The following is a 12,730-nucleotide window of genomic DNA, read 5'->3' as shown; positions in this document are numbered from 1 at the left end:
GTATAGGCACGTCACTGTCTAAATAAATCCATTCACTTCTGTCACCCTGAAAGAGAAGCCCATGTACAAAACGCATTGTTTATAAAGTATAAAATCAGAAAGAATCCATTTTAATTCCTATGAAGATTGCTTAAATAGAAAATTTTTGTGTCACAAATTTAAAAATTCTAGAAAAAAACTTCACATAAATCTCTTGTCACATACAACTTTGAAGTCTTGTCAGCACCGTTAACTAATTTATATGAAGCCCCCTGGAGTCAGTGCTCCTTTGTAGTGTTATCATCTGTCAAATGATTCAAGCAAAGCTTTAAGGTGTACGTGGGGTTACGAATCAGTCCCTGTTCTCCTAAATTGCATGCTACACTGTGCACAATTTCTCCTCCAAGCATGTGTAATTCTAAGTTACATTTGCCTTTGATATTTTTGTATTTCTTTATTTTAGAAGTATCACAGGAAGGAGTAAAGCAACTATAAAGTTAATATGCAATGTTCTGGTAAAGCGGTAAGGACCTAGCAGGAATTTGAGAGTGTGTGCATATGTATGTATGTTTGCCTCTGGTTCTGTGTGTGTCTATGGGTATATGGGAAGCAAAAATGTGACTGGACACATGGGGCCGAGGGATTTTAATCAGCTAAAATACTCCCTAATCTAGCATGTATTTGATGAACATGATGGAGCCACTGTGTATCTACATCAGGTTAAAGCCAGGTTTATTTGTTACAGGTACCCTCATTCTTTTATCTGAAGTATTGTGCTTCAACCCCTTATAAAAATATGCCAGAATTCTGCAATTATGACCTCAAAATTATATTATTTATTATCTAGGATCTTCTGGAAGCATGTGGTACATAAATCTATGGCAAAACTGATTCATTTTTTGATATGATTGGAAAACATAGATCAATCAAGAGTATATGAAGAACAAACTCAAAGCTACATATATATGTTGAGATATAAAAAAAAAACTGGAAAAAGAGCCAGAGTGAGACATGTGTATTTATCTATGTACACATACATACATACATACCATGCATATGTCATACACACATACACTCATACAAACACAGAGGGGGAAAGAGTGACAAAAAAAAATGAGTAAGTTAGCAGAGATGATGGCTAGAAGTCAGTTAATTGAAAAGAAGAAAAACAGATTTTTCAGGGAACACTTTCTCCCCTGGCTTTAAAATCCAATTAACAGTCCATGTATAGTAGCCAGGATACCAAGTAAAGAGAAAAATGAAGCGGAGTACCACCTACCTCAAATAAAAAACCAAACAAAAACCTAGTTAATGTGTCAAATTTTATGAACACAGTGCTTTACTGCAACTGCTATGCGACAAGTCAAGGTAATATAAATATCAGAGAAAATTAAAATTCCATGAATCTTAAAAGCTGTGAAGAGCTCTAGAACTTTCCTTCACTTACAAATGCAAAGTACACAATGGGAATATGTGACTATTGATAAATAATTTGAGGGTAAATGCGTAATATCCTAAATGCTATCTCAGGATTATGTTGGTATCAAAGTTAAACACCAGTAGGCACTCCAAGGTTCAAATATTGTTAAATATTGAAATGACATCTTCCAAATCCTCCTGAGTACACTTCTATCTGGGTCCTCCAATTTCCCACTAACCTGAAACTCAACGTTAGCACCAAGGGGCCCTAAAGTCAATGTTCTTTCTGATTTGTCTGCGCTCCACGCCAACCAGCATCCTCATGCTTTTTTCAATTTATTATTTATTTATTTATTTATTTATTTATTTATTTATTTATTTATTTATTTATTTATTTTTGTCCCCTTCCTTCACGTCAGGACTTAGGAAGGTCCATGTAGTCATTTTTTTGCCCCACATGTATGCCTCCTTTCCTGACCTTTCCAAGGAGTTTTAAGAAAAAAAGGAAAAGAGGCAGATGGGCACACATGGGGACTACCCCAAACACTGCCCTGATGTTACAAGCTCCGGCCACTCAGCAGAACACTCTCACAAAAGACAGGAGGCCATGAGGATCAGTAGGGATGGTGTTAGTGGGTTCTGACCCACCCTAAAGATGCTCAATGAGGAGCCCAACTCAACAATCCTTGTTGAATTTCATTGCTATTTGTACATCGTTCTTCCAATCCATTCAGGCACTCATGTCTGGAACTTTGACCTATTCCCCACCTGAGATGTACAGCTCTACTTTTATATCATGAAGACTAGTATTTACATTTTCTTCTGAATACACAACCAGTGCTTTCTATTGGAAGACTATTGGAAAATCAAATGTTGTGATAGCATGATGTTATGTGAGATTCAATGTTAGACATGTGGATCACACATTTTATAAAGTAGCTTCCTGTTCAGTTGCATATTCTTTCAAGAAGTAAACAATATTTCAAGAACTCAGTCTACAGTACCTGTAACTTTCAGCTTTTCAGCCCCAATGGTGATCTCATCTTCGTCCGCAGAAAACAGCACCCTCCCATCTTCATTCGCTCTCACTTCAAATCTTTTACACTGAGCTTCGACAGCATCCGCTCCTATGGACAGAGGAAAGGTTTAAACAAGAAACTGATAAGCAGAAAATCATTAACATGTATTTTTTTAAAGAAAGATAAAAGCAACACATATATTACTTAGTTCATTTTTATCTGCAGTATGTTTTACACCTGGATTTATATTTTGAATTATTATAGTTTGTACGAGGATGTCTGATTTGGTAGAATATTACTGGGCTAGGATGGTTGGGCACACATCTAATATACAAATGCCTGACATGGTCCTAATGAGGTTTGTGGGTTTAGCTAGTTAAAAAAGCTGCATATATACAATGAGAGATTATGCTAGCTTTATTCTAGGTCACAGCCTGAACACTTGACATTATATCTGGCCCCTGCTCAAAAAATACTCACAGACTGAATGACTCATGTTTTCTCTTTGAAGCAGAAAATAGTGCCCATACGTGCTACATCACAAGTTATGTGAAAAGCATTTTCAATTGTGAATTTTTAGTTACTCTACATTTCATAGACTCTAATATTGGATTTTGTTCACCCTTTACTATACTGAATGTGAATCCATTTTACAATCTTGCATATATATACATATATTATATGCATTAAAATATATGCATTTATTGTTTATATATAATATAAAAATATATGTAATATAATATAAAATATATAAATTTATTTTACGTGATATAAAAATTTTATATCATATAAATATAATATTTTATATGATATAAAATATATGCAATGTAATATAAAATATATGCATTTATTGTTTTTAGTGCATCCCGATGTATATTCCAATAAATAATTTTCTTGATATATTAAAATATAGTATTAAATAAATGTAATTACATCATAAAATTGGAAATCTATTTCCAATTTACTGGAAAATTCTACATATCAACCCATTCACAAATTACAAAGTCATTTCCCATATTTGAAAGACATAATTAACTTGAGTGTTTTGAAGGCTTCAATAAAGAAGATCAAACTGGTCAGAATTTGTTATTTTCATAACATCAAATTATTTCTTTTCACATATATGGATCAATATCTTCCCTACCTGGAAGATTTGGAGCGTCCCTACTTTGCTATCTACATCAGAAACTCTTGTAAGATACAATCCAGTCCATTCAGGGACCTGTGCATAAAACACTTTATGCATACTTCTGTTCATTTATTTTTGCATATGCTATAGACTTAGTATTTGTGTCTGCCCAAAATTCATATGTTGAAATCCTATCCTGCAATGTGATGGTATTAACAAGTCAGGCCTTTGGGAAGTAATTAGGTCATGAGGGTCAAGCTCTCATGAATGGTATTAGTGCCCTTATCAAAGAACACAAGTCAGTTTGCTTCTTTCTGCCTCTCTGCTTCTGCCTAGTGAGGAAATCCACGGCATGCTGGCTGTCTGTAAGCCAGGAAGCAGCCTCTCACCAGACACTGGATCTTGGCAACCTGATGTTGGACTTCCCAGTCTCCAAAACTGTGAGAAGTATATTTCTGTTATTTAAGCCATCCAAACTATGGTATTTTGTGATAGCAGCCTGAATGAAGAAAATGTAGTGCCATTCTTTTTTAAATGTATGTCTCTCTGTAATTCAAAAAATGAAATCCTCTCTGTATTCCAAAATACGTTCCAAATTTAAAATTGTGTCTTGTTTCTACTGGGCACATAGTAGAAGAATGTTAGATGGTTGATTGAATTCTAGACTTTAGCTTTCTTTCCCTTTCCTTAGTCCTTATTCTCACCTTAGCCCTACTCCCAATCCTAGCCCACATGTTTTGGTAACTTACACATTCCCATCATCATAGCTTCTGAGAAGCACTTAATCAAAGGAAAAAAAAATAATTCCAAACCCTGATAAAATGTGGGATAATTTCTCTGAAAACAAGATGTATATTTTTCTTACATTTTGAAACTACATATGTTGTTTTCAGGTCCACATAGAAAATTTGAAAAGCTTCAGCTATGGCAACGTTAAGCAAGATAAAACCAGTGTTAAACTTGTGAGCTATTAAGTTTAAAACAGTGTGAAATCTATTTTAAAATCTGTTATTTATTATTTTTTTAAGCAAAGGTCTTTTCTTATGAAATCTAATGACAATATTGGAAAAAACATGGAAGACCTATATAGTCTTTGATTACAGTCATTGCATTTGATCTTGCAAACATTATTTCAGTAGACTGTATTCAGTTGAGTGTGTGTTCTTCTAATTATGGTCTAGCCTTTTTATATTGTGCTTTTAATATTGTGCTTTTAGTAACTCAACTGGGTGATGTTCAAAAACTATGGGTGAGGCCATTGCGTTGGTAGATGTGATTTCTGAGGTTTGAGGCCTCTGTTTCAATCTTTCCTCAAGGAACTCAGGCATACATTAAATTAGAACTGCCTAAAAGATGTTATAGATAATATACACATAAAATCTTAACACATAGACTATGTTACTTCCTTCAAATATACTTAATTATTGCATGAATTGATCCACACAGTACATCCTTCACTTCAGCAATATTGAGGCATATTAGCTTTCTATATATCTGTGTTTGTGTGTGTGTGTGTATACACAATACATACATATCATATATATATATACACACACATACAATACGTACACACATGCATGTTATATATATATATATACAATACATATAATATATACAATATATATACAAACAATATATACACACACTAGCAAAACTTTTCTTGGTTAAATTTTTAATGTCATTATATGGGAGATCTTTTATTAACATAAAAATTCTATACTAGGTGTTATAAACTATTAGAGATGTAAGTAGAGTGGATATGGCAAGGGGGTTGAAATCTTAATTTGTTATATTTAAATAAGCAAAGCAGATAAGAAAATATTTTTGCACTCAGAATAGAAGCCCTACATCTAGGTCATAAATAATTACATGCAGAATCATCTAATTAAACATATATATATATATATATATATATATATATATATATATATATGCAGTCTATGTTAAACATATTAGTATAATTACAGAAGGCAAATTGCAAGCAATTAGCAATGCATTGATAGTAAATAAACATTTTAAATCAGAAAATAATTTTGAATGTATTGTGCTTTCATATACTGCTTTTCTTTTCTGAAATGGAAAACAGTAAATATATGTAATTGGGCACATATTGCATTGTTGTGTATATTGATGTTGAAAGTTATATATGTTAGGCTATGTGAAACTGAATTTACTATATCCTAACATGGTTTGTATTGTCTTATTATGTTTTACATGTTCCTAGCATCACATTTTCTTTTCTAGGTCAACTAAGTATCCAATTGTTCAGAGGGGCCATGAAGTCCAGTTCAACTGTATCTCAACCAATGAGTTTTCCACAGTTGCCTAAAAGCAATATGCCTGAATAACTCTGGTTAAGGAGCTCTGATTCCTTAGCAGATAGATCACGGGAGAAGGGGTAATCCAAGCAATTCTCTATTTCACTGGTCATCTTAAACACAAACGCGCTAATTAAAGTATCAAGACTAAATGCTTCCTTAGGAATATCTCTTACAAAATTTATATCAGCAACTTCAAAATCAGAGAGCAGTCAGGCATAGAACAAGTGAGAATTGGCAGAAAACAAAACAAAAGAAAAGAAAACAAAACAAACAAAAAACAACGTAAGCAAAATAATAGGTTCCATAAAGGACTGAAGGGTTCAATACATATCCAACTATTTTCTCTAGTTCATTTAAAAGTTTGTATATATTCTTCAAAAGCAAACAAACCAAAACAACAAAACTAATATTTTTTCCCCTCAGATAGTTTTCCTTTTTTGGAACATTCATATTCTTACAGTCATATTCAGTAGTCAAAAGCATGTTTTACTGACAAGTAGAGAGGCTCCAATAATTTATCTAATGTCTTTGCATTTTCTACATTAACTCAGTCAAACAGATGAATTGGAAATTTTCCTTCAATAAAAATCTCCAAAGGGGCTAAAACAATATATTACTAAAGAAAGCAAGGCAAAGATCGAAATGAATATGTCTGATTATGTCTAGTGTGTTTTCCTCATGCACATCTTGATGTTGTTTTTTTTCTGTATGACTTTATATCTGTCAATATTTTCTAAGTCTTAAAAAAGAGTATATTTAAAAGATTAGAAATTCCCATGAGAAAAACAAGATTCAATATAGTCAACTAACCAGTGTTCTGAAATTCCTGATTTAGAATTATCATGGGCCAAAAAAAGTAACACCAAGTTTGAAACAAAAGAAACTGCCTTCATGAAATATAAACATAATGAAGTACTGTACTTTATTTTATTTTACACCACGTGTGCCGTTGAAAACTCATAGGTGAAGCGTACTGACTGACTCATTGTAAGAAGCAGTAGATTGAGGTAAAGAGGGAGGTCTCAGAACAAGGGCTGTTGAGCCTTCCGCATTTTCAATCCTCATAGGATTCTGCCAGAGATTAGTCTTACCATCCCCCCACCTCTAACACACACACACACACACACACACACACACACACACACGCAGCTTTATATTATTTGCATTTTTCAGTAACTAGGTTTTTTTCACACAGTATTAGATTTGTGAGATTCATCTATTTTGATACATGTGGCTCTGGTTTATTCATCTTCACTGCTATGTTCTATTATAAGGATATACCAGAATTTAGCAATCCATTTCCCACTAATAATCTTCTAGGTTGTTTCTAGGATAGCAGAACTAGTAACAATGATGCTGTAAATGTTTTTCTACAAGTTTCATTCCATAATTGGGCAAGATTTTTCTAGGGCTGAATTGAGTACATAGGTGTGAGGTAGTAGAGAATGTACTTCAAATTTACCAGATAGTAAGTAATTGCTTATTAAATTGATACTGTCCTCCAAACTGACTGTATCGATTTACATTCCTACCAGAGAGTATGACAGTTCCTGTAGCTCTGCATCATTGCAAACACTCAGTGTGATCAGACTTTGTAATTTCTGCCAGTTTGAGTGTGTAAAAGTTATACCACTATGGTTTCAATTTACAATTCCCTGATTACTGGAGGACTAAACATTTTATACAGGATACCTCCTCAGTCTCCTTTACTGACAACAGACGCTCCACAGTCAGTCCATGGAGCACGCTGGGCCTAACTCTCTCTAGAGCTGGTCCATTTCTCATAGGGATGTTATTCTCTCTGACCAAAGCAATTCATTCATTCATAAGCATGTGACTGAAATGCTCTCTTAATTTTGGCTCTAAATTTTGAAAAAGTGGCACATTCTTCTTTTCAGATCACAGACACTGACTTTGATAAAAACCTGAAACTTTTAAGGCTAGCTTCCACCTGGAAAAAGTCTGCCTGAGAATTCAGCCAATCAGCAAAAAAAAAGAAAAAAAGAACAGAAAGAGAAAGAAAAGGGCACAGAGGCACTCCTGAAAAATTGCTTAAAAAAATGGATGTAGTTAGAGACAAACTAATGTACCCCTGAGCTTTCCAATTATGTGAATCAATAAATTACTCAGGCACCACACCCATGTTGAATAGTTCATAAATTTTGATTTGGGTTTCTTTTACTTGCCTTTTTAAATTCTTTTTCTTATGTTTCCATGCATTCTCTCTCTATATTTAATAGAACTTCTAGAAATCTGCACCTTTAAAAAATCACTTGATCTTTTCTCCCCCTTCCCCCACAAAAATTATCAGTGTCTACTAAATATATAGGATTTCCTGAAATAATGCTCGGGGGGGGGGGCACTATAATATGCTGAGGCAAATTCTCTGATAGGTTTTTTTATTGGGCAAACTAAATTTCTACTTAGATTTGTTCAAACATGGCCTTAATGGTATAAATCTAATCTTTTACACTTGTATTCTAGGATTTTATTTTTGGTGTCTCTTTATCTTATTCCTATTGACAATGTTGTCTAAGAGAAGTGAAAGTGGACATTCTTGACCTATTCATTTGTTTAAGGGGCCTGACTAAACCCCCTATGTGCAAAACATTCTGTTTTTTACATATTATAGAACACAAAATTACAGCATTTCAAAATGTAGATGGCACAAAGTTGGTGGGTGAGATACTATTCTCTAAAAATTGTTTTCACTTCATAGACATTCAAGTTCTTTTGATTTATAAAGCAAAAAATACAAACAAAAAATGTCATGTCACATGCAGTGAACAAATACTATCTGATAGAATTATTATATAAGAGTAAAATAAATGAATACTTAAGTAATAAGAGGAGATTACTTACAACTGCATTTTTAGTAAGTGCTTTTGTAAGACAGAAAGAAGAAAAAAAATTCCTACTGTCTTCTGGTTAAGACTCTTTCCCTAACTTCTCAGCAGATATTAGCAGGTACTGGCTAAAATAGGTTATTTAATTTATGGAATGTGTGATGGTAGAACATAGGAAGTGAAAACCCATTTCTTGATAATATCCAATGAAAATTTTGCTCATTTCAAACTATTACTTTTTTGTTTCTAAAATGTGTTTAATAAGAAAGGAAACCTACCAAGTCCTCAGAACCCGCCCCCCTTTCTTATTAATAAGCTTGTCTTGATCTTCTGCTACATTATGACACATCTGTATAAGTGATTTGGTATAAGTTCTTCATACTCTTTTTCCCTTTCTAACACATATTTTCCTTTAATAACAATTAAGATCTCAAAGAGATGTATCCACATTAAATACCAAACACAAGCATAAAAAATGAGTTGGTATAATGTTGTCTAATACATTTTATGCAAATTTCCTCTTAACAAAATGTAATACAACTTAAGTTGTGGTAGTATAATTTGCGGATGTATTCAAATAATAATGCAATCTTATGGGTACCAATTAATTATCTTCCCTATCAAATATCACATTATTTTTCTATGATCAAAAACATACTACATTGATGATTAATTTATCATCTGAAGATCGTACTAAAAGTCATCTTACCAGTACATGTATTTACTTTTATAATGTAAAGGAAGTTACATGGAAGCCATTCTAGGGAACTATATTCCTAAAATCATTATCAAAAATTCATTAGCTGTTTACAGTGTAACTTCATGTATTTATTTATACTACATTTTATGCTCTTTAATAAGAATATTTAAGGTGTGTTTATTGACATTTAGATTTTACATAAAAATTGTTTCACATTTCCCCTTAATAAGTCAGCCTTATTGTCTTGTCTCTGAATTTCACTTAATGGGAAAGTGTTTTTAGTGTTATAAATAGATGAACACTTAACAAGAATAAACTTCAAGATAAACAATTTAAGAAACCTTGTTATAAAATACAGTTTTTATTACAATTTGATAATAATGAATTGGGTTAGTGTGAGGCAAATGCACATTATTATTATTGATTTGTTATATAGCTAATGCATATTTTTATGATTACATGGAATTTTTAGAATTGCTTGCTTTGAAAAGCACTAGTTCTGATTCCCAAGGAAGCATAAAACAGATTTGGGTTTCTGGGGGAAAAACAGATAGTGTAGTTGATTTAAAGTTCTTAGAAAAGATGATCTTATTTCTGATACAGTAAAACAATTTCTCAAATTGGAGGCTTAGCCCAGCAAAGGTTTGTTTTTCATTCATGTTCATCTCCAGAATGAGTCAGCAGGGGGCTTTGATGACTCTAATCAACCAAGGACCAAAATGATGAAGGCTCCATCTCAACATATGCTTTCAAGGTTAACAACAAGGGAAAGATATAGGGTAAACTGAGCACTGCCTCTTATGTTTCATTTAGAATTAACACATCACTTTTTATTTTACTGGCCAATGGAAATTATATCACCAAGTCTGTTTCTAAATAGGTAGGAAGGTACAATCTTGCCACTAAACTGGGGGAAAAAATAGCACAAAACAGATTTTCTGTGAATAGCCCTATTGACAACATACCTCTCAAAGGCCATGATGAAAAATATGAGTATTGGACTTACTCTCTCACATAACTATTATAAAACTGGACAAAATATTTGTAGTGATTGCTTTTTAGGTATTTGACATAAGGCAGAAACAAGGTAGTAGTCCCTGAGGCAAGGAAACACGAAGTGAACTTCTCTTTCATTTCAAGTTTATTTCTGAGGACCATTTACAGATCAATACCCAGGGATATAGAGCCCAGTGGTGCTTGTGGGCAAAGGAAAGAGGGATTAGATTTCTGGAATGCTAAGGGGATGGACTTCGAGGGGTAGTGTAAACGATGAAAGGGGGCTGAGTTTAGAAGGAGACCCAGAAATCTGCATAGAGATACCCTTAAGTTTTTGTCCAAATATAGTGCTGTACATGCATAGGATGATATACATGATGATTATTAGAGAAGAATCACTAGGCAATATGTGAGCTGCACAAAGAGTGAAAATATTATAGAACCCGAGAAGATGTTTAACTTCCAATTAGAGTGCAGATACTTCTGTTGAGACCCCAGAGTAAGTTACCCTATCCCTGGAGTAAAGGCTACTCTAGGTTAACTCTAACAAGTCTAAAATGCAGCCTCAACAGGATCTAGCTGATATGCCTCAACAGGATCTAGCTGATGTCCCAAAGTATCAACATAATTCTTTAAGTGAAGACAACTAAATCCAGCCTCTCAAAAAATTACTAGACATACAAAAGAGGAAAATATGTTCCTATCCAGGAGAAAAATCAGTCAATAAAAACAGGCTCAGATTTGCTTCAAATCCTAGAATTAACAAAGATTTGAATTTACTATAAAGGTGTTCAAATCTATAAATAAAAGATGGATATAATGAATACACAGAAAAGGAATCTCAGCAGAGAAATAGAAAATTTAGAAAAAAAAACAGAAAAAAGAAAGGAGATAATTGAAATGTCTAGAACAAAAAAAATTAAATACCTGAAGTGCAAAATGCAATGAATGAATTTAATTGACATATTATAACCTGAAGAAGAGAAGATCAGTGAACTTGAAAAAAAATGCATAGGGATGATTTAAAGTGAAACATGGAGAGACATGAAGACTAGGAAATCAAAGAACACAGCCTCAGTGACGTGTGGAACAATAAAAATAAAAGGAGATTAGCTAAAAAGGCAACAGAGGAGACAAAACGGAATACTAAAAAGTACTAAGTTGATGGCAGGATGGGAGGATAAAAGGAACACAAGATAGAGGAGATAAACAGAAAAGAGCCAGCAAAGTTTATGTTTCCATTTATATTTAAATGGAAACATACCAATAATGATTTTTAAATATAAATGGACAAACAATAAACACTATTATTTATATACTATATATAGCATATATACACTACAGACAGTATATATGCATATATAATACATATATATAATATATATGTGTATATATAATGTGTGTATATGTGTGTATATATATGCAAATATACATACATACATATGTATATATGTATGTATATGTGTGTGTGTATATGTATGTGTATATATCTATATACACATATATACACTACACTACACTGTGTACACTGTGATAGATTAACTGTAGGCAATATAAAAAAATATATATATATACACATATATATATTTTTTAATATTGCCTACAGTTAATCTATCACAGTGTAGATTCCAATCGGGAGTCGGGGCTCAAAGCCAGAAGACATTGCAGAAAATGTATGCCAACAACAGGAATCATCGTAGACATTGGGATGACTAATGCTACCTAATGGAAGACTTCTTTAGAAACTGGATTCAAATGAGATGGTACTTTTGTTAATATTTAAATCACTTCAGTGTTGTTTATGGGAGTATTGACCTTTAGGAGAATTTTAACTTTCACGCATGTCAATCAATAAATCTTTTCTTCTGCAGCTTTTGATGTAAAGTATACCCTGGAGACTTCCATGCAAAGTAGGATAGCTCTTCTAACATATTTTTTTTCCATTATTTGTTTCACATTTCAAATAAAACTGTTATTGCACAGTCAATTTATTATTTTATTGTTTAAACGTAGAGATTTCACTTTTGCTTTTAAACTGTTAAACAATTATGTCAACCTCATTTATTTACTAAGCAATTCCTCCTCTCACCTCCCTATTGATTTGAAAGGATATTTTATCTTTAATTAGTGTAGATTCACAGTAACTTTCTCAGCTTTATATTCTCTTCTATTGCTTTTGCTCTTTCTAATCCCAAACTGTATTCATTATTGTGCTTTTGGTGTTTGATGTACATGTAATAAAGTTCTCTTGGGTTTTCATTTAAATTACATTATTTTGGAAATATTTAATCAAGTTGTAAAATACCATTAGCATTTTTATT

The 12,730-nt window shown here is 32.8% G+C and overlaps 1 protein-coding gene across 2 annotated transcripts in view; it reads right to left on the bottom strand.

The window, feature by feature from the left end:
* Positions 1-12,730, bottom strand: part of SGCZ (sarcoglycan zeta) — an 803,628-nt gene that overhangs the window by 37,630 nt on the left and 753,268 nt on the right. For both annotated transcript variants that reach the window (XM_081045860.1, XM_081045861.1), the window contains one exon: positions 2,403-2,525. In XM_081045860.1, coding sequence (XP_080901986.1) covers positions 2,403-2,525 — 123 coding nt within the window. The remainder of the gene's footprint in view (positions 1-2,402; positions 2,526-12,730) is intronic.

The sequence above is a fragment of the Rhinolophus hipposideros genome, assembly GCF_964194185.1.
Source record: "Rhinolophus hipposideros genome assembly, chromosome: 4".
Taxonomy (NCBI): Eukaryota; Metazoa; Chordata; class Mammalia; order Chiroptera; family Rhinolophidae; genus Rhinolophus; species Rhinolophus hipposideros.
Note: the sequence above shows the minus strand (reverse complement) of the source record. Positions and strands in the feature narration are given on the sequence as shown.